Source organism: Bos taurus, chromosome 19 (assembly GCF_002263795.3).
Source record: "Bos taurus isolate L1 Dominette 01449 registration number 42190680 breed Hereford chromosome 19, ARS-UCD2.0, whole genome shotgun sequence".
Lineage (NCBI taxonomy): Eukaryota > Metazoa > Chordata > Mammalia > Artiodactyla > Bovidae > Bos > Bos taurus.
The window spans coordinates 18,103,424-18,130,665 of NC_037346.1; the positions used below are offsets into that span (position 1 = coordinate 18,103,424).

Here is a 27,242-nt window from a genome sequence, read left to right on the forward strand (position 1 = left end):
AAGATGATGCTGTTAAAGGACTGCACCCAATATGTCAGCAAATTTGGAAAACTCAGCAGTGGCCACAGGACTGGAAAAGGTCAGTTTTCATTCCAATCCCAAAGAAAGGCAATGCCAAAGAATCTTTAAACTACCATACAGTTGTACTCATTTCACATACTAGCAAGGTTATACTCAAAATCTTTCAAGCTAGGCTTCAGTAATACATAAACTGAAAACTTTGAGATGTAAAAGCTGGGTTTAGAAAAGGCAGAGGAACCATAGATCAAATTACCAACATTCACTGGATCATAGAGAAAGCAAGGGAATTCCAGAAAAACATCTACTTCTGCTTCATTGACTATGGTAAACCTTTGACTATGTGGCTCACAACAAACTGTGGAAAATTCTTACGGAGATAGGAATACCAGACCACCTTACCTGTCTCCTGAGAAATCTGTATGCAGGTCAGGAAGCAACAGTTAGAATCAAACATGGAACAACTGACTGGTTCAAAATTGGGAAAGGAGTACAACAAGGCTGTATATCATCGCTCTTTTTAACTTCTATGCAGAGTACATCATGTGAAATGCTAGACTGGATGACTCATGAGCTGGAACCAAGATTGCTGGGAGAAATATCAACAACCTCAGATATGCAGATGATACCACTCTAATAGCAGAAAGTGAAAAGGAACTAAAGAGCCTTTTGATGAGGGTAAAAGAGGAGAGTGAAAAAACTGGCTTGATCATGGCAACTAGTCCCTTCATTTCATGGCAAATTGAAGGGGGAAAAGTAGAAGCAGTGACAGATTTTATTTTCTTGGGCTCCAAAATCACTGCAGACAGTGACTGCCACCATGAAATTAAAGACGCTTGCTCCTTGGAAGAAAATCTATGACAAACCTAGACAGCATATTAAAAAGCAGAGACACCACTTTGCCAACAAAGGTCTGTATAGTCAAAGGTATAGTTTTTTCAGTAGTCATGTATGGATATGAGAGTTGGACCATAATGAAGCCTGAATGCTGTAGAACTGATGCTTTCAAATTGTGGTGCTGGTTAAGACTCTTGAGAGTTCCTTGGACTGCAAGGAGATCAAACCAGTCAATCCTTAAAGAAATCAACCTTGAACATTCATAGGAAGGACTGCTGAAGCTGAAGCTCCAATACTTTGGCCATCTGGTGTGAAGAGCTGACTCATTGGAAAATTCTCTAATGTTGGGGGAGATTGAAGGAAAAAAGGAGAGCAGGGTGACAGAGGATGAGATGGTTAGATAGCATCACTGACTCAACGGACAAGAATTTGAACAAACTCTGGGAGATGGTGAAGGACAGGGGAGCCTGGCATGCTACAGTCTATGGGGTTGCAAAAAGTTGGTCACAACTTCATGACTGAACAACAACAAAAACATGTGAAATCTTCTCAGACCAGGGGTTGAACCCGTGTCCCCTGCACTGGCAGGTGTATTCTTAACCATTGGATCTCCAAGGAAGTCCCCTAAACCAGTTTTAAACTCCTTAAGTTGTTATTTTGGAAGGGAAAAGAGAGACCCATGTGGGGCCACACCAAGAAAAACCTTAAGATTCACCTCAGAAGCTACTTTTTCCAAGAAACTTTCCCTGATACCTTCTTCCTTCCACTTTACCTTTGGCTGGGTTAGGCAGCAGGTTTCTGTGCTTCTACTTATTGCATTCAATATATTAGAATACAAATTCCTGCTTATCTTTGTATGATTCCTCCCAGTGGACTATGAAGACAAGTCCTAGGTCTTATTCCTGTTGATTCCCAACACTTGGCACAGAGCCAGACACATACCTTACACTCTTTAAACATTTTGTACATAAATATGTGCTTTTACTTGGCCATATTAACCAGAATTTGCACACTCCCTGTAAGGAAGACGTTTCAATTATTGTCAATTTTTAGAAATGTAGCTCACACATGTTTCCAAAATTGCTAGTCTCCTAAATCAAATTTTAGTGCTTTTTGGCAATGACATGTACTCAGTACATGGAGAAAAATGGAAGATGTCATTTTCTCCCCAATATTATACCATTTTCTCTTGATAACCATCACTGTTGTAATTCTGGAATACACACTTCTCCCACTTGACTGATGTACTTGGCGGTGGTTATTTAGTCGCTAAGTCACGTCTGACTCTCATGACCCCATGGACTGTAGCCCACCAGGCTCCTCTGTCCATGGGATTTCCCAGGCAAGAATATTGGAGTGGGCTGCCATTTCCTCCTCCAGGGGATCTTCCTGATCCAGGGATTGAACCCAGTTGAGATCTTCTGGAGGTTTTCTGAGTACCTGTTAACCTTCTTAACCTGAACTCCACGGCCCTTACTTTGCTCGACTTCATCTCCCAATATATTTCAGTCTTTCCTCTCCAGTCACAGTGGTCTGCCCCTCCTTCCTTACAGAATCCACTTAGATTCCTGCCTGCCTTATATGCTTCCCCACTTAGTTTTGTCCTACCTGGGGTGCCTCTCCTTACTCCTTTTTGTTTAGTTAATGCCTTGATTCATTCCACAGGTACTTGTTGAGCATCTATGGAGTGGCTGGCTAGTTTAGGATAATTTCCCACTTTCTCCAGAAGGGCTTTCCTTTTCTAAACTTCTCTAATCTCAAGTGTCATTTTAAAGAGTATGGTAGCAAGAACATGAGAGTCTGGCCCAGGAAAACTGAAATCTAGCCTCTAGTACAGATTCATTGTGTAACCTTGAGGCAGTCTGTTTCTGAGGGAAAGCAAGTCTACCACACTAGGCCAGGGGTCAGGAAACTATGTGTGGTGTGTGCTAAGTCACTTCAGTAGTGTCTGATTCTTCGGGCCTATGGCCTGTAGCCCTCCAGTTTCCTCTGACCACGGTCTAAATCTGACCTACCGCCTGTTTTTATTGGGCTCCTGAATGAAGAATGTTTTTTACCTTTTAAAGTAGTTGAAAAAAGATGCAAAGTATATTTTGTGACACATGACAATTAGGTGAAATTCAAATTTGTGTCCATAAGTATTATTTGGACATGGTCACGCCCACTTACTACACTGCAACAGAGGCCTTGCTATGCTATGCTAAGTCGCTTCAGTCGTGTCCGACTCTGTGTGACCCCATAGACGGCAGCCACCAGGCTCCCCCGTCCCTGGGATTCTCCAGGCAAGAACACTGGAGTGGGCTGCCACTTCCTTCTCCAATGCATGAAAGTGAAAAGTGAAAGTGAAGTTGCTCAGTCCTGTCCGACTCCCAGCGACCCCATGGACTGCAGCCTACCAGGCTCCTCCATCCATGGGATTTTCCAGGCAAAACTACTGGAGTGGGGTGCCATTGCCTTCTCCAACAGAGGCCTTATGGCCAGCCAAGCTCCACATTTTCACTACCTGGCTGGTACAGAAAAAGCTTGTCTTGGAGTTCCGGCAGGATTGAGGTACCTACGGGGGGGCCCACGCTTAGGCCTCTGTCTTGCCTGCTTTATTAGACTACGAGCTTCTGGTGGGGGGGGTGATCCCTCTGAGCCTGGTGACTGGCTCAGGTAACCTCCTAAACCACTGGCCGCTGCAGGAATGCTCGTTCACTGACTCAATGGACATGAGTTTGAGTAAACTCCGGGAGTTGGTGATGGACAGGGAGCCCTGGCATGCTGCAGTCCATGGGGTCGCAAAGAGTCGGACACGACTGAGCGACTGAACTGAACTGAACTGAAGACAATGATTTAAGAGCCATTGGGGTTAAAATCCCGACGGCTTGATAAACTTGATTCCTCTCTCTGTCCCTCTTTTTCCTCCGCTGTGGAATAGGGGTGCAAGGAGGCCTGGTAGTGAAAAGCCAGAAGGAGATAAGTTGTGCGAAGCACTTCGCTAGGTTCAGTCATTAATCTTTCGTTGGCTCCACGCGGACTGGGAAGAACCCCCGCGGGCCAGGTGCGGCGCTTGAGCGCCGCCGGGAGGTTGGCGCAGGCGGCGCTGGGACCCTGACGCGGTCTCGCGCTGCCGTCAATCAAGGCCTCCGCGGGGCGGGGCGGGGCGGAGCTTCCGCCTGCGCTCGGCCGTACCGGGCCGCTCGGCGGCGCCTGGGACAGTAGGGAACCGCGCCCGCCGCCGCCGGCCGCGCGGCCGGACGAGGGGATGATGGAGCTGGAGCCCGAGCTGATGCTGCAGGAGGCCCGCGAGAGCGTGGAGGCTGCGCAGAGCTACCGCCGGGAGCTGAGCCAGAGGCTGCAGGGGCTGCGGGAGGCGCGGAGGCAGGTCGGAGGGCCGCGCCCGCTGGGGCGCTGTGGGCCCCGGGGAGGGCGCGGGGTGCCCGGCGGTGGGCGAGTGCAGGGAAGGCTGCGAGGGGCGGGAGTGTCCGGACACTCTGAAGGGAGGAGGGAAGCGGCTCTGAAGGCGCCGGAGCCTTGACTAGGTGTGAGGAAGGGGGAGGTGGGCTCTGAGGGGTGTGGGGGGAGGGGGTCCTGAGAGGAAGAGGCGCGTTTGGGGAATGGAGGGAGGGTGTGAGAGGTGTTTCCTAAGCTGTGTGGGGCGATGCTGGGGATGCGAAGGGCTGCGAGGTTGGGGGGAGTCTGGGGTCCCAGCAGAAACCGAGGGCGTCGCAGAGTGGTCAAGATTGCGAGAGTTGGGGGCGGTGGAGGTTCATTGGAAAACCTGCCTTGTAGATGGAGATTGAGTTTAGAGAGCTCGAGGAAAATGTAGGGCAGTGAGTTGGGAGAGCGCAAATTGGAGGCAAAATGGACCGTGGAAGGGGAAGGACTAAAGAGAGGGACAGAGACAGGAGAAGCAGCAGAGTTAACACTAAATGAATGGAATTACTGTCTGAAAGTAGTCTTTAATATCTCCTGTGATCTTGAATGCATTTAAAAAAAATCATTTAGCGGGTTCCCATTCTAGCGAGTTTGGATTTTAAAGTGAAGCTGTGTGGAAAGGGCAAAGGAAAGAAAATGAAACCCTTGAGGGATGGGATACAAAAGCGTAGGGAAATGGAAAAACAGATTTAAAGAGAGACGTGTTGAGAGGAGAAGCTAAATATACTTTCAAGTGACAGCAGTTATCTGCCCCGTGGGGACCTGGTCCTCAAAGATATAGGAGAGTCACATGGTTTCTCCACACCCTGGAACATATACGGAAAAAGATACAACCCGCGGCCAGTGTGTAGTAGGACAGATAATCCTCGAGCAACTTTTAATTCAGGTGTTTAATAAGTGCTTTTTGAATCAGTGGGATTCCAGCTGAGTGGAATCATATGAGTGAGTGGCATTTTTCTTCATCACACTTGTCAGTAATCTATTTGGTCATCCGAGTAGTTCTCATGCTGCAAAGAATCTGAAAATTACAACTAGTTGAATAGTGTTGTGCTAAGAGTGCCTTTGGCTATTCTCATCATCAAGGTTACTCAACCTGCTTGAGGTTTTATACATTTTAAAATTCTTGTAGGTTTTTTTTTAATAATTATTTTCACTTTTGACTCTGCTAGGTCTTCATTGCTTTTGTGCTGGGTCTTTGTTGCCTTTGCGTGGGCTTTCCGTGGTTGCGGCAAGTGGGGCCTGCTCTCTAGTTGCAGCAGGCGCACTTCTCAGTTGCAGTGGCTTCTCATGTTGCACAGCCCTCTAGGGCCAGAGGGCTTCGGTAGTTGCAGCGTGCAGACTCAGTAGTTGTGGCTTAGTTGCTCTGCAGCATGTGGGATCTTCCTGAAGCAGGAATCTAGCCAGTGTCCTCTGCTTTGGCTGGCAGATTCTAATCCACTGTGCCACTAGGGAGGTCCTAAAATTCTTGTAGATTTTTAAATGAAGGTCAGGCATCATTTGTAGTTTAGTAGCAAATCTGAGAGGGAAATCTAGATATGGTGATCCTCACTTGATGAATACTTTTTTTAAGGCCTTCCAATACATTCATCTTGATTTCCACTTGACAACATCTGTATTATTCCTTCTGCTATTGTGAAACAGAGGTTCTAAATCTAGGGTATGTTTAAAAAGAGATTTAAGTATCTCTTATTATATGATTATTCAGCCAGTTAAGATATCTTATATATGAATGAGACCGTTGTTTAACGGTATCAACAATTAAGAAACAGTAGAGTTGATATTATATTCCCTGATGGCTCAGTGGGTAAAGAATCTACCTGCAGTGCAAGAGACACAGAAGACACTGGTTCGATCCCTGGGTCGGGAAGATCCCCTGGAGAAGGAAATGGTAACCCACTCCAGAGATTCCTGGAGAATCCCATGGACAGAGGAGCCTGGTGGGCTACAGTCCATGGGGTCGCAAAGAGTCGGACACGACTAAGCAGCTGAACACACACACAGAGTTGATATTAAATGAATGAATGAGCTTAGCACCTGGGAGTAGTACTTATTAATTTCTCATGTGTAATTGAATACATTAAAACAATTCAGTATGATCTCATTCTGAGTTTCCAAACCTACATTCTTTAAATTTCCATGTCCAATAATTTAAATACGGGACACACTTCCCTATAATTTAGTGGAGTTTAGTATGGGGTTTCCCACTCCAGTACTTTTGCCTAGAAAATCCCATGGACGGAGGAGCCTGGTAGGCTGCAGTCCATGGGGTCGCTGAGGGTTGGACACGACTGAGCAACTTCACTTTCACTTTTCACTTTCATGCATTGGAGAAGGAAATGACAACCCACTCCAGTGTTCTTGCCTGGAGAATCCCAGGGACGGGGGAGCCTGGTGGGCTGCCGTCTATGGGGTCGAACAGAGTTGGACACGACTGAAGCGACTTAGCAGCAGCAGCAGTATGGGGTTTTGTTTTGTTTTTGAGTTCCCTTGTCTCAGGCTTGAAACAGAAAACACTAGGAGAACATCCATTATGCTTAGGTTCTCAATAACACTGCCTTCCAAGTAGACGGAGTAATATGGTAGTTCTCCCGTGTGACCTGAAATGTGTTTTGTGCCAGTGCCAGTTACAGTGGCTTCTGGTTCTATTGGGCTGGCCAAAAAGTTTGTAAGATCGTGTGGAAAAACCTGAACAAACTTTATCGTCAACCCAATAAAAGCTTTAATTCTTTCTCAGAGTTCATTCTAGTGGGTTGTACATGTTTGGATTTGGAGAATACGTCCTCTATCAACTTGCAGTCTAAGGAGGATCTGTGTTACAAAAATGTTATCGAAATAAGCAGCTGCTTTTGTTTAGTGGTTGGGATATTTTTAGGGTTCCAGTCATTTTCAGAATAACTACATAAAATATATGGCTTTTCAGTCAAAGGTTTTGTGTGGAGGATGAATGAGAGAGCAGAGAAAAAGGATGTTCCCTTCGTATATATATTTCTACTTGCTGATTTTACTTCCTTATAGAATTTTTAAAATTCATGTATAATTTACAGACTGTACCTTAAAATGTACAATTCAGCAGTTTTTAGTGTATTTGCAAAGTTGTGCAACCGTCACCACTGTCTGTTTCCAGAACCTTTCATCACCCCAAAAAAGAAATGCTTTATGTCTCTATTTGGACTGGCCTATTTAGCACATGTCATAAAAATGAAACCATACTGAATGTGACCCCTTGCGACTGGCTTCTTTGACTTAGGCATAATGTTTTCAAGTTCATTCATGTGGTAGCATGTATTGACACTTTAGTTCTTTTTGTGGCTGAGTAATATTTTGTGGATAAAGCACATTTTATGTTTCCAACCATCAGGTGATAGACATTTGGGTTGATTTCACTCTTTGGCTATTATGAATAATGTTGCTGTGAACATTCATGGATGAGTTTCCGTGTAGATATTTGTGTATTTGAGAATATACTTAGGAATTGCTGGGTCATGTGGTAACTCTTTGTTTAACGTTCTCAAGAACTCTTGGCATACTTTTTATCTTTGTTTTTGTTTCTTACCCTTGAAAAATCTCTCATGAAATTTGCCTCCTGTTAGGAAATCATGTCTGTGAAAGTTTAGAAGGAACAAGAGTAACGTCTTTTACTGTCAATCCTTTAGAGTCAAAAACAACTGCCAGCATGCAGCAGTTTCTCCTCTTGTGGTTAAGTTGAAGCCTTAGCCTCTGTCTTCAGAGAAAAGGAAGTTCTGTGTAGGAATGAAGTGTAGTCTGTAACTCTTACTGTTTGAATGTGTTAAACGCTAGAGACGGGTCTTCAGGAAATCAGGTGATATTTACAGTCAACTTGGCCTCACTGATGTCGAAATCATTAAGAATAGTTCTATATAGCTCCCTGGAATCCTTGGTATTAAGATGTAAATGCCAAGGAAATCAACTCCCACCGTCTTTAAATACTTATCTGTTCATTCATTCAGTGAGTATGTATTGGGTGCCTCTTGTGGGTCAGAGATACTTCTAGGTCCTAGAAATACTGTGGTGAGGGAAACAGACCACTGCCCTCACAGATGTAACCTTTTCCTTCTGTGGCTAATCATTAGACTTCCGCCTCAAAACAAAACAAATAGGAGGAATTTAAATTCTTGTGTATTCGTTTTCAGATTTCACTTCCATCGTGTTCTTCATCCCTTGTTTATTTCTACAGGGTTGACTTTCCTGCTTGTTGTGAGTAGAGATAGCTGATTAGGATGTCACATAGTAATGTCAGCTGGCCAGTCAGAGATGCCTCACGGAGTGACACCAGCGTGATGACATTGCCACGGTCCAGAGCCTCATCTTTAAGCGTTGCAGGTCCAGAAACTCCATCTTTGTACATTATCAAAGGGGGGTTAGATTGAGGTACTGGAGATGGTAGAAATACCGATATTCCAGTCTGTGTACAGTTAATAGTTCACTCCATAAAATAAATGTGTTGGCCATCATGTGCCTCTAATTAGTGTGATTCAGTGTCTCAGAGGGCGCTGACAAGAGCAGATCCCTGCTGTTTCAGAATAATGGTCCAGATCCTGGTGTCTAATTAAGATACTGTTTGGTGAGGACCCTGGCCAGCTCTGGCCAGTGGGTGTCCCTTTGATCATTGCTACTACAAATGTGGTCTATGTCTGCAGTAGGGGCATCCTGACCTGAGAGTTGATGAAGAATTCAGGAATCAGGCCCCACCCAGACCTCCTGAATAGTCATCTGTACTTTAACAATATTGCTGGGTGTGATGTGTTTGCACATTAAACATTGCAGCACAGGGCCTTGGAGTGTACCATTAACACTTCATCAGCTCTCTGCCGATTTAACCCTTAGATGTGTTGTAAAATGTTGTGGTTTGTCATCAAGATTTTTTTTATAACTTTATTTTTATTTATTTTTGGCTGTGATGGGTCTTTATTGCTGGGAGGGCTCTTTAGTTCTGGGGAGTGGGAGCGACTCTTTGGTTGTGGTGCGCAGGCTTCCCACTGGTGGCTTCTCTTGTCTTGGAGTGTGGGCTCCAGTAACTCCAGCACGTGGGCTCAGTAGTTGTGGCTCCTGGGCGCCAGGGCACAGGCTCAATAGTTGTGGTGCCCAGGCTTTGTTGCACCGTGGCATGTGGGGTCTTCCCAGGTCAGGGATGGAACCCGTGTCTCCTGCATTGGCAGGTGGATTCTTTACCACTGACCCACCAGGAAAGCCCTAGCCTCAAGATTAAAATGTTGTTTGAAATTGCATGGGTTTGTTAGACAATTATACAATGTCAGACAAGTGATTAGTTGAGAATCTCAAGCCAGCACTTGTTTCAGCATGTCTTAAACATCTGTAATGCAACCATTTGTCTCTCACGGTATTTTGTTTTCAGATTTTTTTCTTTAAAAATAATCTGTTAGTTTTGGATCACAAAATATAGGAAAGACACAAAGGTGATGCCTGTGACCACTTGGCTGCACTTCCTTTCCATTAACTCTTTCTTAAAATCCCAGACCTGTGCTACCCAAGCATTCTCTCATATCCTAACAGATACAGAGTATAGTATCCGACCACGTGGAAACCTTAAACACACACCCTGCAGCGATGTGGGATCTCTTCCAACTAAGTCTTCCAGCTCACTTTTGCCAATATTGCAACTGCACTGGTTATTCCAACTGTGTCCTAAAGCTCATGAACGAATAGGTCCCAAATGATGTCTGCACAGCCCTCCACTTTTTTTTTTTGCCTCCACCTTTTAAAAGTCCTTTCTTAAACAGCTGGGCTTCCCAGGTGACACAGTGGTAAAAAATACACCCACCACTGCAGGAGACTTAAGAGACATGGGTTCGATCCCTGGGTCGGGAAGATACCCTAGAGTAGGAAGTGGCAGCGCACTCCAGTATGCTTGCCTGGAAATTCCATGGACACGAGAAGCCTGGCAGGCTACAGTGCATGGGTTGCAAAGAGTCAGACAGGACTGAGCATGCATGCTTCTTAAACAGCAGTGACTAAGGCCCCTTTGCTGTACCCAGTCTTCTAAGCCCCAGGCTGCCTGTGGCACCTGGATGGCAGCCCCTAGGGGTCCCCCACATCCTAGGGTGGCGATGGAGGAAGGGCAGGCCTGGCCAAGCATGAAGAATAAGTAGTCAGTTTTATTGGGCTCAGACTAGAAATCCATGAGTCTTGAGGACCTCTGTGAATTTGTCGGTTTTCTTCCTCTATGTTCTTTTCAGCCTGCTCCATAGCCTCATGAGCTGCTGCTTTTTCCAACAGCGGATCTTGGCCGTCTCCTTTCTCTTCTCCTCTAGGGTGGCTGTTACCACCTGGTGGTACTTGCAGCCAGCCTCACGAGCCAGACACTCTACGTGCAGGGGAACTTCGGAATAGGCTTCAGACGTACAGCCTTGAGGGCAGCGGGAACCACCATCGGCTTTTTCTTTTCGTAGGGTGGCGGGATCCCGTCAAACACCTTGAGGTGGCCCGGAGCGGCTGGGCCACGCTTGGTCTTGTGGGCCGCCTGCCTTGCACTGTCTGCCAGAAGATGTGTCTGGGGGCTCGGAAGTGGTCGGGGCCCCCAGAGGGGTTGGTGTTCATCTGCTTGCAGAGGAAGGCCAGGTACTTCCGTGTCCTTCTGTGGAAGCTGTCAGCACTGTTGATGCCCTCACAGTGCAGGACCACAGCCTTCCCGTCCAGAAGCACCCGCTTGGCCATGACGGCTGCCCGGTGGCCCAGTAGATGGCCTTGGCCATCGAGCCCCAGGACCTGCCTCTCCATCATCTTCAGCAGCCGCCTGGGAAAGCTGTTTTCAAACTTTTAAATAGTAGATTTCAGCTAATTTTTTGAGGATCTTACTAGAAACCTTGATATTCCTAATGTACCACACCAGGTTCTCCATAGATCATTATTCCCACAGGATTTGAAAACATGTAGCGTATTTAACACTCAGTGTGGGGAACTCAGTGCAGGGAAAAATAAGTTATTTCAGAAAACCAGGGCAGGAAGTCTTAGTAGCTCAGCAAAGAAAAGAAAGCTATTAACTGCTTCTTTTATCTCCCACTTCCCCTTCTGTTACCCATTTTCAAAACAGTCCAAAAATCTGTTTGAGAATAATTTGTTACTGCAGTGTCACTTAAAATGTTCCTTTTGCATCCTGTGTGTGTGCGCGCTCAGTTGTGTCAAACTCTTTGTGACTGCCCCCGCCCCCCGACTGTAGCCCACCAGGCTCCTCTGTCCTTGGAATTTTCCAGGCAAGAATGCTGGAGAGGGTTGCCATTTCCTTCTCCAAGGGATCTTCCTGACCCTGGAATTGAACCCATGTCTCCTGCTTTGGCAGGCGGATTCTTTACCACTGAGCCACCTGAGAAATCCATTATAGTGTCCTAAGAAAAGGTTAAATCCCAAGCTGGAGAAACCTAAGAAGAAATGAAATAATTTGAAAATAACTCATAATTCTATTTACAGACAACCACTGTTAACATTTGGTGTATCCTTCTAGACATATTATTTTGTCAAATTGAAAAACTACTGTATAGTAGTTTTGCAACTTTATATATGCTTTTTTCTTTTGGCTCATGTTATATCATAAGCGACAGATTTCCCATGTACAGTCTAATTTTTAATCCAGAGGTGAATTAAAATTACCTAGATACTTACAGAGTATTTGTTGGTAGCAGGCTGAAAAGTATTGACTCAGATATGTCAAAATACAAAACAGAAGCAAAGCTCTAGAAGCAAAACTAAATAATCAACCACCAAGGGGGAAAAAGCTGCACATATATTTGTGTGCAAAAGACCACATATTTACATTGGCTTTTTAGTCATCTTTTCTCAAACAAGTCTTCACAAATTGTCTTTAAGCACAGCACTCTGAGAGCTGCTTGTTGAGTCCAAACTCACTTGAAATATAGTAGGAAATGAGAATTCATAAAAGCATTTGGAATTAATGTTAAACTCAGGGAGCTTAATTAAAAAGTGTGTGAGTGTCACAGAAGGGCCCAGTTTATTTCTGTCTGGGATTTTTTTTTTTTTTCCCCCAAGATAGAATGTGATGTAAATTTTACTTGGATACAGAAGAACTGTTCTTATTACTAGAAACCTGGTAAATTATATGACTAATTTGTGATCTCAAAAGCCAAACAAATGTAGGACAGGCTTTGGGTTTGTTTTTTGGGTGGGGGGAGTCCACTGGGATCTTAGTTCACTGACCCGAGATCAAACCTCGGCCCTGGCAGTGAAAGCACCAAGTCCAAACTCCTGGACTCCCAGGGAATTCCCAGGACAGGCTTTTATTATTATTTCAAGACTATTTATTAGTATTTATCTATTCATTTGTCTGCACCGGGTCTTCATTGTGCCATGTGGGATCTTTGATCTTTTCATTGCAGCCTGTGGGATGTGGTTTCCTGACCAGGGATCAAACCCTGGGCCCCTGCATTGAGAGCACGCAGTCTTAGCCACTGGACTACCTGTGAAGCCCCATGCTTTGCTTGTTGAGGGATATCCATGAATCATTTATATTTGCAGTTGTTTTACTTTGTTTGCATTTGCCCCCGTTAGTCATAAGACCTTGAGACACTTAACTTTCCCAGTGCCTCACTTTCCTTCCTATCTGTACAATGAGGATAGGGATAGGACCTACTTTATTTGGCCACTGTGGGAATTAAAGGGAGAAATGTATTTAAAATGTTTAACACAATGCCTGGGACTTAGGAACTGCTTAATCAACGTTAGCTGTAGAACTAACACCACTATATTATCATCCAGGGTGACCTCCCCTACTTTCCCACTGGCATCTAATTCTTGAAACGTCTCCTCTCTCTTCCAGCAGAAAGGGCTTTTTGAGCTCTGATGGCAGTTTGTGGCTGTCCCACTTACATAAGAACTTAATACTTTTTACTTTAGTTACGGGCGCATGCAACTCTCTCCTTTACTAGAATGACACAGTTTTCTGAGGTCAGGATCATGCTTTATTCATCTTTATAACCCTAGTTCCTGGCACATACTAAAGCTCAATAAATATTGAATGAGTGCTTTTATGAATGTTGTGGGTGTACTTTTGCAGACATTCATTTAGATTGTTCGTGGCCTTGATTATATTCACCCTATTCACTAATGCAGATAATCACGAATTAAACATTTGTTTTGTCATGATTTGGTTATTTGTTGCTACATAATAAACTATGTCAGAGCATAATGGCTTAAAAGGCTTGCTTAGTGTTCTGGGGACTGACTGGGGCTCAGCTGGGCAGTTCTCCTGATTTTGCTGGCAGCTCTTCTGTAATTGCAGTCAGATGGCAGCTGAGGCCGGAATGTTCAAGATGGAATATTTACTTACCTGTTTGGAGCCTAAAGTGGTAGCAGGGCTCGGCTGGAATGCTGGCGTGGCTGGGCCTGGCTGCCAGGCCCTCTTTCTTCCTCCCACCCCTCACACTTTCCTCCCCCCCCACACTTTCCTCCCCCCTCAACTTGGTCTCTCAAGAAGGATAGCCATGCTTCGTAAATGGCAGGACCCCTGAAAGTGCAAAAGCAGAAGTTGCCAGGTCGTCTTAAGGCTGCGGCCTGGAGCCAGCACAGTTTAGCTCCTGCCTGTAACGATGCACGGATGACTGCATTGCTAGTCACCGCCCAGCCTGTATTCTCACCGAGAGGTCTCTACGAGGATCTGAGTGCCACAAGGCATAGTTTATGGTTCCCTGGGGCCATTAATGTAACAGACTGCCAAATCATATAGTAAAGTTTTCCTTTTGAAAGTTTAGTAAGCGTTTTTTAAGAAAGCCTAACTGTAAGAGAGACAAGAAGGAAATGTAGCAGCGCTTTTGAGTCCATACATGAAGCAGACAGTTCAGATTTTCTGCCATTTGACTGGCTTTGTGACGTGGGCAAGTTCATCTCTCTGATTCCTGTAGGTCACTCACCTACAGATGATTTCTTCATAGGGTTGTGGTAGAATTTAAGTGAGAGCACGGCTATAAGTACCTGGTACACAGGTGTTCAGTAAGTGGGGACGGCTGCTATATTGTTATTATTGCCATTATTATTACTATTATTATTAATGACTTATGTCTTGGTGTCAGTGTGAAGACAAACAGCTAATCCTGTGAACCCAGAGGGAACATTTTGGTTAGCTTCTTTAATTTCAGTTGATTACTTTGTATCTTTGTCTCTTATTTTTGATTCCTATGTTCTTGTTAGCTGATCATATTTAAAGCCAGCCTCTAATAATTTTAGTTTCCTATAAGCAAAACAGTTGGGAGTATAAATTCTTAGATTAAAGTTGGAGGATAAAAATTCTTTTCTTCTGTAGTCATGAAAATCCATGGTTTAGAGGAGATTCCAGTTACTTCATTTCCTGAAACACAGGCATGTTATGTTATAGACAGAGCTACTATATATTGCCACTTAAGACCAGAGATGTCTTAAATCAGATTCTACACAGGCTTTTTGATATTTTAGTAGCTAAACTCTAGAGCAAAATCAGTATCAGTCACTATTGTCTTGGAGGGCTGTGAAGTATCTTTTACTAGGGTTTTGTATGGCTTTGTACTGTTACATAAGCTTATTCACTTTTTGAGAACTTCTGTAAAACTTTAAAAGTTGCTTTGGAATTAAAATCAACTGCAGTGAAAAGTTTGTAAATTTTAATGGTCTGTTATACTAGAAGTTTTAGTAGAAAATTGGTTCTGAATATTGTTAATCAATATAAATAATGTATATTACATTTCCTTTCTGAGACCTTGAGTTATGTATCATTTGTATCCTTCTTAAATTTACTTTGTTACAAATTGTAACAGTTGTTTTGCCCTGAGTGGTTGTCTACCACACCTTTCCTTATGCAAGGACAAGAAATACACATTGTGGCAGGAAATGTCTTCAACCAATCACTTAACTTTACAGGTTTACCAGAATGCCTTAAAACGGATTCTGGGGGACTTCCCTGGCAGTCCAGTGGTTAGGACTGTGCAGTTCGAATGCATAGTGTGTGTGTATGTGTTCCCTGGTTGGGGAAGTAAGGTCCCTCATGCCACATGGCCAAAAATGAAAAAATAATTTAAAAACAAACAAAATGGGGTCTGTACGCACTAAGCAGCTTGGTGCCTGGACAGACCGTGAACCTTTGAGTCATGCTGTTTTCTGGCACCCGGAGGCTGTGGGGAAGTTTTTTGGCTTCTTTGAGCTTTTTCTTCAATGTAGACAGTACAGACCCACCTCTCACAGTTGTTGGGATGAGTGAACAAGCTAACAGTGAGCCCACTGGACCATGGTGCCACATCAAGTACCAAGAAATTCACTCAGCAGTAAAGTCCACATTTTAAAATTAGTTGTGTAAAAGCCCAAGGAATGACCTTGATTGGTTACATGATTCGATTAAAGGTGACTGTAGCTTTGAATTAAGAGCTATTTCTGGGAGAAGAAACTGGTGCCAGGGAAGTGTCAAGTTTGAAACAGTGGTGGTCCAGGATTTATGAGCAAAAAGGAGTCACATTTACAATGAAATGAGAGGAGGTGAGTTTGGAAATGGATTCTCCCTTCTCGGGCCCTCTCACTGCTTTGTGTTCACACATTTCCTTTTTTTCTGAGGTTCTGAAACAAAACAAAACGTAGTGGGGCTCTGCAGCAGCAGCAGGAGCTTTTGAATTCTTTCTAAAGAGGAAGTTGACTTTACCCAACCAGTGCACTTCCTGTGTGTGTGGTATCCGTTAGGGAGAGATGCAGGACCTCCTTGGTACAGCGCTTGACTGCAGAATTTCCTCTTGCTGGTGGCGGTGGGGGGTCGAACTGTATTTCAGAGCTCCAGTTTGTCGTCTTCGTTTATCCTGGTATCTGTGAGGTCTGTGTGAATCACCTTGTTACCGTTGCAGGTTCTGATCCAATAATTCGGGATAGGACCTGAGATTTTCCATTTCTAACCATATTCCAGGTGAGATGTATCAAAATCCTAAGGCATTCTTTCCCTGGTTCTTTTTGAAAGGTTTTAAACACATACATGGGGTGGGGGAGCTTCTCTGGTGACTCAGACGGTAAAGAATCTGCCTGCAATGCAGGAGACCTGGGTTCAATCCCTGGGGTCAGGAAGATCCCCTGGAGAAGGTAATGCCTACCCACTGCAGCATTCTTGCCTGGGAAATCCCGTGGGCAGAGGAGCCTGGCAGGCTACAGTCCATGGGGTCACAAAGAGTCGGACACTGCTGTGTCCGACTGACACACACATACAAACACATACACGATTAACGTAATTGTAATGAACAACACTTAGTTGCTAGTTTTTACGTATGTTAGGGCCTGATTCTCAGGTACCTGATCCCACAGTTGGGTGATGTGCTAAAGCAAGGACATTTTTAATATAACCCTCTTATTTTTTTAAACTTCAACTTAGATTTAGAAGTTCTCTAGTAACTTTACAGAGATTAATAGCAATTAAACTTGTTAGAATTTCTTTGTTCTTTATGATTTAAGAAATTATTTCACTTACTGCACAAGCAGCGTTGTAACTTACGTTAATGTTGAAAGGAGAAGAAATTGTTTCTACAATCTCCCCAGCCAATCAAACCATTTTTTTGCCCGTATTTCTTTGTAGTCCTTAGATGTGGGCATTTTTTGTTTTCACATGCTCGTGAACATTTCTGGGTAACTTTTTTGTTCTTAATGGTTTTATTTTTTTGGCTGTGCTGGGTCTTCATCGCTATGGGGGCTTTTCTCTAGTTTTGGGGAGTGGGGGCTACTCTGTAGTTGCAGTGGGTGGGCGTCTCAATGCAGTAGTTTCTCTTGTTGCTGAGCACAGGTTCTGGGGCCCACGGGCTTCAGCGGTTGTGGCTCCCAGGCTCTAGAGCACAGCCTCCATAGTTGTGGTGAACAGGCTTAGTTGCTCTGCAGCATGTGGGATCTCCCCTAATCAGGGATTGAACCTGTGTCTCCTGCATTGGTAGGCGGATTCTTTACCCCTGAGCCACCAGGGAAACCCCTGGGCAACAATTTTGTATTCTGGTTTTCAATTTTAGTGTTAGAGAATAAGTAGAAAGTTTTCAAAATTTCTCTGTTACCTGTTGAAATATTGGGCTTTATCCACATTTTGATACATTCTTTTCTTGGTGGATTTCTCTTAGCCTTCAAATGCTCTTTCTAAGATCAAGTTAGCAAAGGGTTAGGGTAATAAACATAATATGTCTTAGGAAATTAATATAATATTTGCAAAGTACAGTATGAACTTGGTTATGAAGTTGGTTAGATAGCATCACCAACTTAAAGGACAGGAATTTGAGTAAACGCTAGGAGATAGGAGAGGAAAACCAGCATGCTGCAGATCATGGGGTTGCAAAGAGTTGGACACGACTTAGTGACTGAACAACAACAAAATGTGAGCTTGCTTAAATTCAGCTGACTAGTGTATAGTTAGAATTTTCCTGTTAAGTGAGAAAAGGTGAATTGTGTGTTATCTGTATGCTTAAAAAGACAATCAGGTGTCTGTACAGACAGCTGACTTGTTTTCAGAATATCTGTGAGATGTAAGGATTTTTCTGTCATATCTCCTAGAACAAACCATTCTTAATCTGGGCTCTGAGGATCGAGGGTAGTGCGTCTCAAAGCATGGGCTGCAGAGTCACAGGTGTGCTTGTGAAAAAGGAGGACTCTGCCCGTACATACGTTCCCCTGACCCCTTCTCCAAGCTAGTTCTGGGGTGGAGCCTTGCTATCTAAGCTATAACAGATTGTCTGATTCGTGATTCTTCTGCAAACCAAGTTTCAGAATTACTGCTCTGGGCAAGCTGTGGTTGGGATCTGAGGGACTTTGTAATCTCTGATATTGAATCAGTTTCTTTTTGGTAGGGATTATTCATTTTTTCTGGGAAGGTCTATAAACCTCTCATTGAAATTCACAGAGGACCATGACTCACAGAGGATGACGTCATTGTCCCAGAGGTGTGCTTTGAACATCTTCTGCTTCCTGTGAACCTTTTGGATTGTAAATAAATTCTTAGGTTTTTTTTGTTTTTTTTAAACCATAATGAGGGCATTTTGTCCACAGTGTTGTTGTTGTTGTTGTTTTGCGCTTTTTAAAGCTATCATTTCTTTTCTACTTTTCAGTGAAATGAATTTTTTTTTTTTTGGCGGGGGGAGGGTGGGCCTCATGGCATGTGGGATCTTTGTTCCCTGACCAGGGATCAAACCTATGCCCCGCTGCAGTGGAAGCATGGAGTCTTAACCACTGGACCGTCTGGGAAGTTCCAGTAAAATAAATTTTAATCTCTTCCTAATCTGATTTTTTTCTTTGGCACTGAAACATTACTATTTCCAAAAACTGCTTTGTAGAGATAATATTATTGCTAATGTTTATTTATTGAAAGCAACAATGTGCCGATTATTTTACCAAGTGCAGGGCGTAGACTATTTAATCCACAAGCAGCTCCATCGGGCGAGCGTAATTATCCTCATTTGAAGAACAAGGGCATTGAAGCATGGTGTATTTAATTATTAATAGCCTAATCCGATTGACCTCGTCTGTGAGTGATGGGACCAGGGTGTGAGGCTGTTCTGTCTCACCTGAAGGCAAACACTGAGCAGGTCTGCACAGATGAATCACATTTGGTTTACCAGTGACTGGAAGGTGATGTTGGGGTAGTGCCTTGAGATTATTATGGGTGATGCCTGTGGATCAGCCTTTCCTAGAGACTCTGAGTTTTTACGTTATTTCGTTTCAGATCAAGGAGAGTGCATCCCAGACAAGAGATGTCCTCAAACAGCATTTTAATGATTTAAAGGGAACGCTTGCAAAGCTCCTGGATGAGCGATTGGTGACCCTCTTGCAAGAGGTGGACACCATTGAGCAGGAGACCATCAAACCACTAGATGACTGCCAGAAGCTGATAGAACACGGAGTTAACACTGCAGAGGACTTAGTCCAAGAAGGTGGGAGTCCAGGGAGCCTGTTAAATGCAGCCCATTCAGGTCGACATTGTGCTGGTTTCCCAGGGCACCAGCAGGCTTCCTGCCATCTCTGGGTGCTTAGGCTGTTCGTACCTTGGGAAAGTTTGTGATAATAGGATAACGGGGTACAGTGAGGTATCCTAGGGTAAGTTGCAATTCATGTACTAATTATAGTAATTTACAGAACACAGTAAATGATCTTTCTTATGGTTCTATGATAACAGTCTCTCATTCTTAGTTAACACAGCAACTTTGCGATCATTTTGAATCTGTTCACGTAGTTTTCAAGGGTGTTGATGATTTAATTCCATTGTTATTTTTAGAAGGTTAAGGAGTAGGATTGGTGTTTACTCCTGAGACTGTAGTGGTTATATTCCTGAATGTAGTCAGTTACTTTGGTTAAAGCATGCCCAGTTCTTCCCTTGCTAACTTCCTGCCTCCATGTCTGTCTACCTTCTTTCCTTCCCTCCTGTAGGTCTTTGTCAGGTACATTAAATAAAAAGGTACTAGTTCTGCCCTTTGGGGTTCACAGGCCGGTGAGAGAGGCACATATGGTGAGAGAGATCTAAGACCTCATGGGAGCACAAAAAGAAAAATGCTTAGCTCTGGAAGAGGGTGGGGTGGCTTCCAACAGGAGAACTTCCACAAAGGCTGAAGAAATTCATCAAGCAGGCAAAAGAGGAAAAGGAGTTCACAGCAAGACTGGAAACAGAAGTCATGCCAAGAATAAAGTGAATGACATATCTGGGAGGTCTTGAATGAAGTCTTTTAGGCCACAGAGTTACATTAAAAAAAAAAAGACACTGCTAACAGTTTGGAAACTGTATTAGGAGTTTTAAAGAACTAAAAAGTGCCTAATGAGAACACCATGGCAGCAGTCCAGATAGGAAATGACAGAGGCGTGACAGATGAAGGTAAAGCAGAGCAGGTTTTAAGATTTTTTGGAGGTAGAATGATTGGTGATTTTACTGAGCTCTTCCTGTTGGTGTTGGTGATTGCCCAGTTATAGGATGGAGGAGGAAGAGAAGGGTTTGGGATGACCCAGGCCAGTGTGGTTTTAGATGACTGGTGAACTGTACCATTGACTGACTCAGGACATGAAGGGGGAGGGTGAGTGGTTAGACAGTTGGTTCTGGGTATGTTGAGCTTGAGGTGCTAAAGATATCAGGAGCTGGAAATGTGGGTATGATGCTAAGGAGAGAGATCCTACCTGGAGATGTGGAGTGGTGTGTACAACGCATCTGAATCCATGGGAATAAGTAAAGTCATCAAGAGAGAGCACAATATAATTAAAATGACTCCTTGGGATGTTCATATTTCCACTCTTTCTCTGTACTTTCTTTTTTTAAAATTATTAGAGGATAATTGCTTTACAGTATTGAGTTAGTTTCTGCCATACCTCAGCATGACTCAGCCGTTGGTATGTATATATATGTCTCCTCCCTCTTGAACCTCCCTCCCACCTTCCACCCCATCTCTGTACTTTCAGATGGTTCAGGGTCACTCTTACTATTCTTAGAATTTAGGTTTACCTGAAGCTATGACATTTTCAAAGACCCGTCTTTCTTTCTCCATTAAAAACATTAAAGTAAAAGTTACATTTCAGTTAAAAAAAAAAAAGGGGGGAGGGTGCAATATGAGATGGGAAGGCTGTACAAGGTGGGACTCTGAGAGATGCCAACATTTAGAGGTCAGTTAAGGACAGAGGACTCAGGGAGGGAGCCTGAATGCCGTCCATTCTTCATTGAGTGCTGTGCATGGCACAGAATAAAAAGTGTGTATGGCTTGCAAGTTGTCACTTCAGCCGGAAGTCAGTCCCCTTTCTGGTCTCACTTAGAATATAGTACTAGTGTTATGTTTACATGCTGATTCCATTTCCAGCTTCTCTTCAAGGACAAGTGTTTATTTGCCACTGACCATAACAGTGCCTTTGAGAAAATTCTTTTTAGCAGGACTGCAGAATGTCTTTCCCTGGGGGCTCAGCATTTGGAAACAGACTCAGCAGCAGTTCAGCACAGGTCAAGAGTGTGTACCCATCAGCATGAGGCCTAACCAGTGATTTTATTTTAGAAAATAAAATCCTTTGAGGCACATACATGTTTGTTACAGCATCTGCTGCTAAATTTTTTTTTTATACTTCAGAAATATTTTTAAATTTCAAACTTTTTCCTCCTTTCCCTTCCCAAGGGATAAAAACTTATTTATGGAATTGTGAGGATTCTGAAGCAGTGTTAGTATGCCTCTGTTTTCCTTTTGGTGAGGGGTGGGGTCATTGTTATGTGGTCTCAAAACACTTGAGTGACTCCAGGGCACAGTCAGAAAACCGTTCTGGTAGTGTTCTTTAGGGCTGCGGAAGGACAGGGTCCCTGGGGACCTGGCCATACACTTGGTTGATAAACCAGGTTTCCACTTGCAGAGCAGAATCTTTCATCTCTGGCAGAATGCAGCCACCATGTACCCTGTTCCTCTGTGTTTCACTTTAAAGTCACTGCTGAAATAGTTCCTACACTTGCTTTTGGGGAATTTGTGACATCACATAAGAATCGTTTTCGAGAGATGCGGAGACCCACCTAACACAGGTGACCGTTTTTCCTGTACTGGTTCTCTTATCCCTGATTGTAGGTGAGCTCGCCATTCGGGGAGGTATAGGAGAACAGAATGAAAAGCTCTGGAGCTTTACCAAGAAAGCCTCACACATCCAGCTGGACAGGTGAGAGCGCGTGTCTCTTGGGCTTAAACTGCTTTTCTTTTTTTTCTCTCTCTCTCCCTCTCTCCTTCTCTTTTTCCTGTTAAAAATTATGATTCAAGGAGATAGAGAGTATATTTTTCAAAGTTTCACTACCCATTACCAGTATTACTAGTGTGGAATAGTCGGGATTGTAATCTATGAAATAGAACTACTACAGATTTTCTTCAATCCTAACATGTAAGAGAATCATTAAATTTTAAAAATTCTGGACATATCATTAAAACTGAGTCATGGCTCAGACCACAAGGTCCTGCTGTTTAGCACAGGGAATTGTATTCAATAACCAATGATGGACCACAATGGAAAAGAATATAAAAAAGAATGCATGTAATATGTGTAAATGAATCACTTTACCATACAGCAGAAGTTAATGCAATACTGTAAAGCAACTGTACTTCAGTTGAAACAAAGAAAATTGAGTCACAACTCAGTAAACCAAATCTTTTGACATAAACTTGACAGTTGTGATCCTATCCCTTTTCATCCCCCACTGCCATTAGCATTATTTACCAGCGGCTCCTGCGTCCTTACAGCATGTGACTGATTGAAAATGTTGCTTGTTGGGAAGCCCCTGGCTGTGCACTGGTTAGGATTTCACTCTCTCATTGCTGAGGGCCTGGATTCAACCCCTGGTTGGGAAACTAAAATCCCACAAGCCACACGTTTGAGTCAAAAAATAAATGTGAAATGACAAATAAAATATTCTTTGTTAATTTTTTAAAAATTGATGTATAGTTGATTTTCAGTGTTGTATGTGTTTTGGGGTATACAACGTGTGCTGTGCTTAGTTGCTCAGTCATGTCTGACTCTTTGCAACCCCGCGGGCTGTAGCCCACCAGGCTCGCTCCTCTGTCCATGGGGATTCTCCAAGCAAGGATACTGGAGTGGGTCGCCATGCCCTCCTCCACGGAATCTTCCTAACCTAAGGATTGAACCCAGGTCTCCCACATTGCACGCAGATTCTTTACCGATTGAGCGTCCAGGGAAGCCCAATACAACATAGTGATATGCAATTTTAAAAGCTATACTCCCTTGTATTTTTAACTCTTGGTTAAAAGTCTCATAAACATGAGCTTTCTTTCCTCAGCCTACCAGAAGTGCCTTTACTAGTTGACGTGCCTTGCTTATCTGCTCAATTGGATGACTCAATTCTTAACATAGTGAAAGACCATATTTTTAAACATGGAACGGTAGCATCTCGCCCACCAGTACAGATAGAAGAATTGATAGAGAAACCTGGAGGCATCATCGTACGGTGGTGTAAGGTATGTAATTCAGAACTGTAGAAGTGGCTTCAGCGTTATGAATTTGAGTTTTAGGGGCCTTTACAATTTTTTTTTATTAGTTACTGTTTTCTTCTCTGCATGAACAAAAGTGCCTTTTGCTTTACAATTAAGGTCATAGGGAACTTGAACTAGCTGTTGCTTTGAGATGAACAGTTTTGAAGGTACTTTTTTAAATCTCTGTATCAAAACGTTTGCCATCACACATTTCCCAAACGTAACTTGGTGAGTTGAGAATTGCTCCCATTTCTGTTTATTAGAAAAGTTCAGAAGGTATTAGTGAATGTTGGCTGTTGGATATTTTTCTGTTCAACATTGAACTAGTACCTCTGAAATAAAAGTTCAAAAGTATGTTCTTTTCCCCCACACTCTCAGCATTACCAAGAATTTTGTGTATTGGTCATATTAAGCATGTGATAAGTCATATTATGCATGTGAATTACCATATTTTAGATAAAAACCATGTCCAAGTGAGTCATAATATCTTGGCTGTTGACAAATACATCATTCAGAGGTGGGTGGTCAGCTTCTGGAAACTTTTCTTAAATGGGATTTTTACTTTTGTTACAAAATTGTTTTTCTTGTTTTTGATTAATTTTTTATTCTTTTCATTGTTTTTAATGAAATTTTAAAAATGAAGCCTTTGTACAGAAGAAAGAAGTAGATGCTTCTGTTGGTTCAAAACAAAGACTCTTATTCTATTTCTGGTTTTTTTTTTGCCTGTCAGTTCTTTTGTTATAAGTATTATTATTCATGCTTTCTTGCATACACATTTAAGATTTTCTAAAGTATATACCTAGCTGTAAAACTATGAGGTAGCATATTAGATCTGTACTCTACCAGGAGATAACCAAACTCTTCCCAAAGTGATTGTCCCCGAGTGTCCTTCTCCCAGTGGTGTACACATGCCTCTTCCTCTGCATCTTCACCGGTACTTGGCATTGTCAGACTTTATATCTTTGCCAGTGTAGTACCTCATGGTGGATTTTGACTGCATTTTCCATACTACAAGTTAGGCTGCATATCTTTATATATTTTCAGCTGCTTATATTTCTTATTCTGTAAAACACTTACTCGTGTCTTCTATGCATTTCCCTTGCTGGCTGCCTTGTCTTCTTTTATAAGTTTTACATATTACATTTTACAAAGTCCTTTATATATTTCAGATATTACCTCTCTCTTAGTTACATGAATAATGTAGTTGTAGGATGCTTGTCTTTGAATTTTGACTGTCTTATCTTGGGCTTTATTGTGTAGGAAACACATCGTTACTTCAAAGGAAGCAGATCTGTTCATATCACACCGGGGTTATAAAGCACGTGGTTCAGGGACTTGTGGCAGTCCAGTGGTTAAGAATCCGCCTGCCAGTGTAGGGGATGCAGATTCAATCCCTGGTTGGGGAACTAAGATCCCACATGTCTAGGGGCAACTAAATCCAAGTGCTGCAATGAAGACTCAGTGCACCAAAAAAAAAACAAACAAAATAAAAACACATGGTTCAGTAAGGAAAAGAAGGGAAATAATGATGTCATATTTTCTCTGAGCTTCCTGAGACCAGCTCATATTCAGCATATGGGCCTGTTTGCTCAGTCCCAAAGGCCCGCATTCAGAGTTAGGTTGTAATGCTGAGAGAAGTTGTTCTCTGACTTCTGCCTAACATAAAGCCTTTCTCCCCAGGTGGATGACGACTTTACCGCCCAAGATTACAGGCTCCAGTTCCGTAAATGTACTTCCAATCATTTTGAGGATGTATATGTAGGCTCTGAAACGGAATTCATTGTGTTGCACATAGACCCCAACGTTGATTATCAGTTCAGAGTCTGCGCCCGAGGAGACGGCCGACAGGAGTGGAGTCCGTGGAGCGTCCCCCAGATCGGTCATTCCACACTGGTGCCGCATGGTATGCCGTTGCCCTCTTACTCCTGAAACTTTCCTGTGTATGAAGACTTGTATTCTTTGCTAAAAGGCAGCCCACTGACAACCCTTTTTCCTAAGGATAGACCCTGAATTGATGGAGAATGACATGAGACACATCTTTTACTTCCTGCTCAGATTATTTCATGTGGATTTTGATAAATTTTCATTCATCCCCAAATGGGCTAACCAGGTGGTTCAAGTGGTAAAGAACCCGCTTGCCAATGCAGGAGATGTGGGTTCAATCCCTGAGTTGGGAAGATCCCCTATAGTAGGAAATGGCACCCACTCCAGTATTCTTGCCTGGAGAATCCCATGGACAGAGAGGAGCCTGGTGGGCTACAGTCCACAGGGTTGCAAAGAGTCAGACACGACTGAGCACGCATGCACACGAGGTTCCCCAAGTAGTGCCAGATAGGAGTAGAAGCGTCCCTAAAAGCAAAGATTTGCAAATATTGCCTTAGAAGACTGCAGTATTTAACCCAAACCTTCAATGTATATCTTGCTAGGGGCTTTTTTTTTTTTTTTTCAAAAAAAGTCTTACGATTTGAAATTGATCTCTCGTATTACTTTTTAAAAATATTTAGACTCATTTCTTAATTACCTCTTAGGTTGGAATAAGCTCAAACATGATTTTATTGAGTAGTAAGGGATAATGCTTGTTTGATCTTCCTTGCCACAAATGTGCAAGAAGAGACTAAAATCTTTGTGGTATGTAGGATTAACCATGACACCCTATCACTGAATTTTTCCCTTTATTGAACTTGCCCATGACTCCTAAGAGTGGCGTCTTCCACTTCCAAGTTTTATTTAATATATCTGTGTCGAAGATTTTCCCCAAATGATTCTAACAGTTTTCAATATCTTTTGCTTTTTAAAAAGAGTGGACAGCTGGCTTTGAGGGGTACAGCCTGAGCAGTCGGAGAAACATAGCACTTCGTAACGATGCCGAGTCGTCCGGTGTTCTCTACTCCAGCGCGCCCACTTACTTCTGTGGGCAGACGTTAACATTCAGGCAAGTGGATATTAAAAGATCTGACTCTCAGGCCTTGGGCAGTAGCGGGAAGTACTCAGAGCATCCAGGAGCTTCTGGTCTAAAGAGTCCTGAGTTTATTCTGTCATTTCTAGGCAGTATTACCTTGGAGCCATTTCCTTATTTCTCTTTGCTTCGCTTTTCTCATATGTAGTCATAGGGTTATTATGAGCATGAAGTGAGATAAAGTGTTTAAAATGCCTTCCTTTGCTTGATAACATAGTGCACCATGGTGTTTAGGTCTTCTTTCCTCCTGGTAAATAGAGATAAACAGAATATCTCTCAAAAGTCCATCTTAAAAATTCAGAGGTCCCCAATTTTTTTTTTCCTTTGTGAATCCAAAAGAGCAGGTTTCAGTGAAAGACAGCCTAAGGAAACGTACTGTGTGTATTACATGTGGTATATATGTTTAGTCTTTGTAAAATAAAGTGGAAAACAAGCCTCTCCTGCCACCAGTTATTTTCTGTTTCTTCACCCATTGCTCCCTGCCTTAGAAAAATTCCCTTTTCCTTGTTTTCATGTTTGCTGAGATACATTCTCTGTAGTCCTGTTTCTAAATAACTTTTCCTGAGAACCAAAGCCCAGTTTTGATTGAGGAAAGTAAAGCTTGCCTGATGTTCACCATACACCCCTCAGTGTAGCAAGCTCTCCTCTAGGTTTTAAGTCGTGAGAATCGTGGGATTTTATTGTGAATGCTTGTTCCGGGTTGCTCTTGTTCTCAGTCTCTTGTATAAGGCATGGAGAGTATCTGAAAGTTTTCTCTAAGCTAATGTTGCCATGTTCTCCACCAGCCAAGTCATTTGAACCGTCAGCATGATCAGAATGCACTAGTTTATGCTTTGTCTCATTTCTGACACCTCCCCTTGCCCCTTACGTTACAATGAAAGAATGACTTAATAACCAGAAAAATACTGACAGAGAAGTAAGGAGTCTAGTACCTAACATCGACTTAGTTATTCCCCGGGTAATCAGTTTTCTGAACTAACAAATCTCTTCTCTGCTTATGTCCCTTGTTGATAGAGATATTCCCATTAGTGAGTCTTCTGAGCAGAAGGGACTTCTGTATAATGACAGGGCTTCCTGAGTTA

General features: G+C 43.1%; 1 protein-coding gene and 1 pseudogene across 1 annotated transcript in view; one reads left to right on the top strand and one right to left on the bottom strand.

Annotated features, from left to right (window-relative positions):
• The first annotated feature begins 4,060 nt into the window (after nucleotides 1–4,060).
• The window catches only part of CRLF3 (cytokine receptor like factor 3), a 41,530-nt gene continuing 18,348 nt past the window's right edge, over nucleotides 4,061–27,242 (top strand). The window contains exons 1-6 of the mRNA NM_001192650.1: nucleotides 4,061–4,222; nucleotides 18,950–19,157; nucleotides 21,798–21,885; nucleotides 23,012–23,189; nucleotides 24,885–25,107; nucleotides 26,004–26,136. Coding sequence (NP_001179579.1) covers nucleotides 4,103–4,222; nucleotides 18,950–19,157; nucleotides 21,798–21,885; nucleotides 23,012–23,189; nucleotides 24,885–25,107; nucleotides 26,004–26,136 — 950 coding nt within the window. The 5' untranslated portion in view covers nucleotides 4,061–4,102. The remainder of the gene's footprint in view (nucleotides 4,223–18,949; nucleotides 19,158–21,797; nucleotides 21,886–23,011; nucleotides 23,190–24,884; nucleotides 25,108–26,003; nucleotides 26,137–27,242) is intronic.
• Nucleotides 10,310–11,786, bottom strand: LOC101902800 (large ribosomal subunit protein uL13-like; annotated as a pseudogene).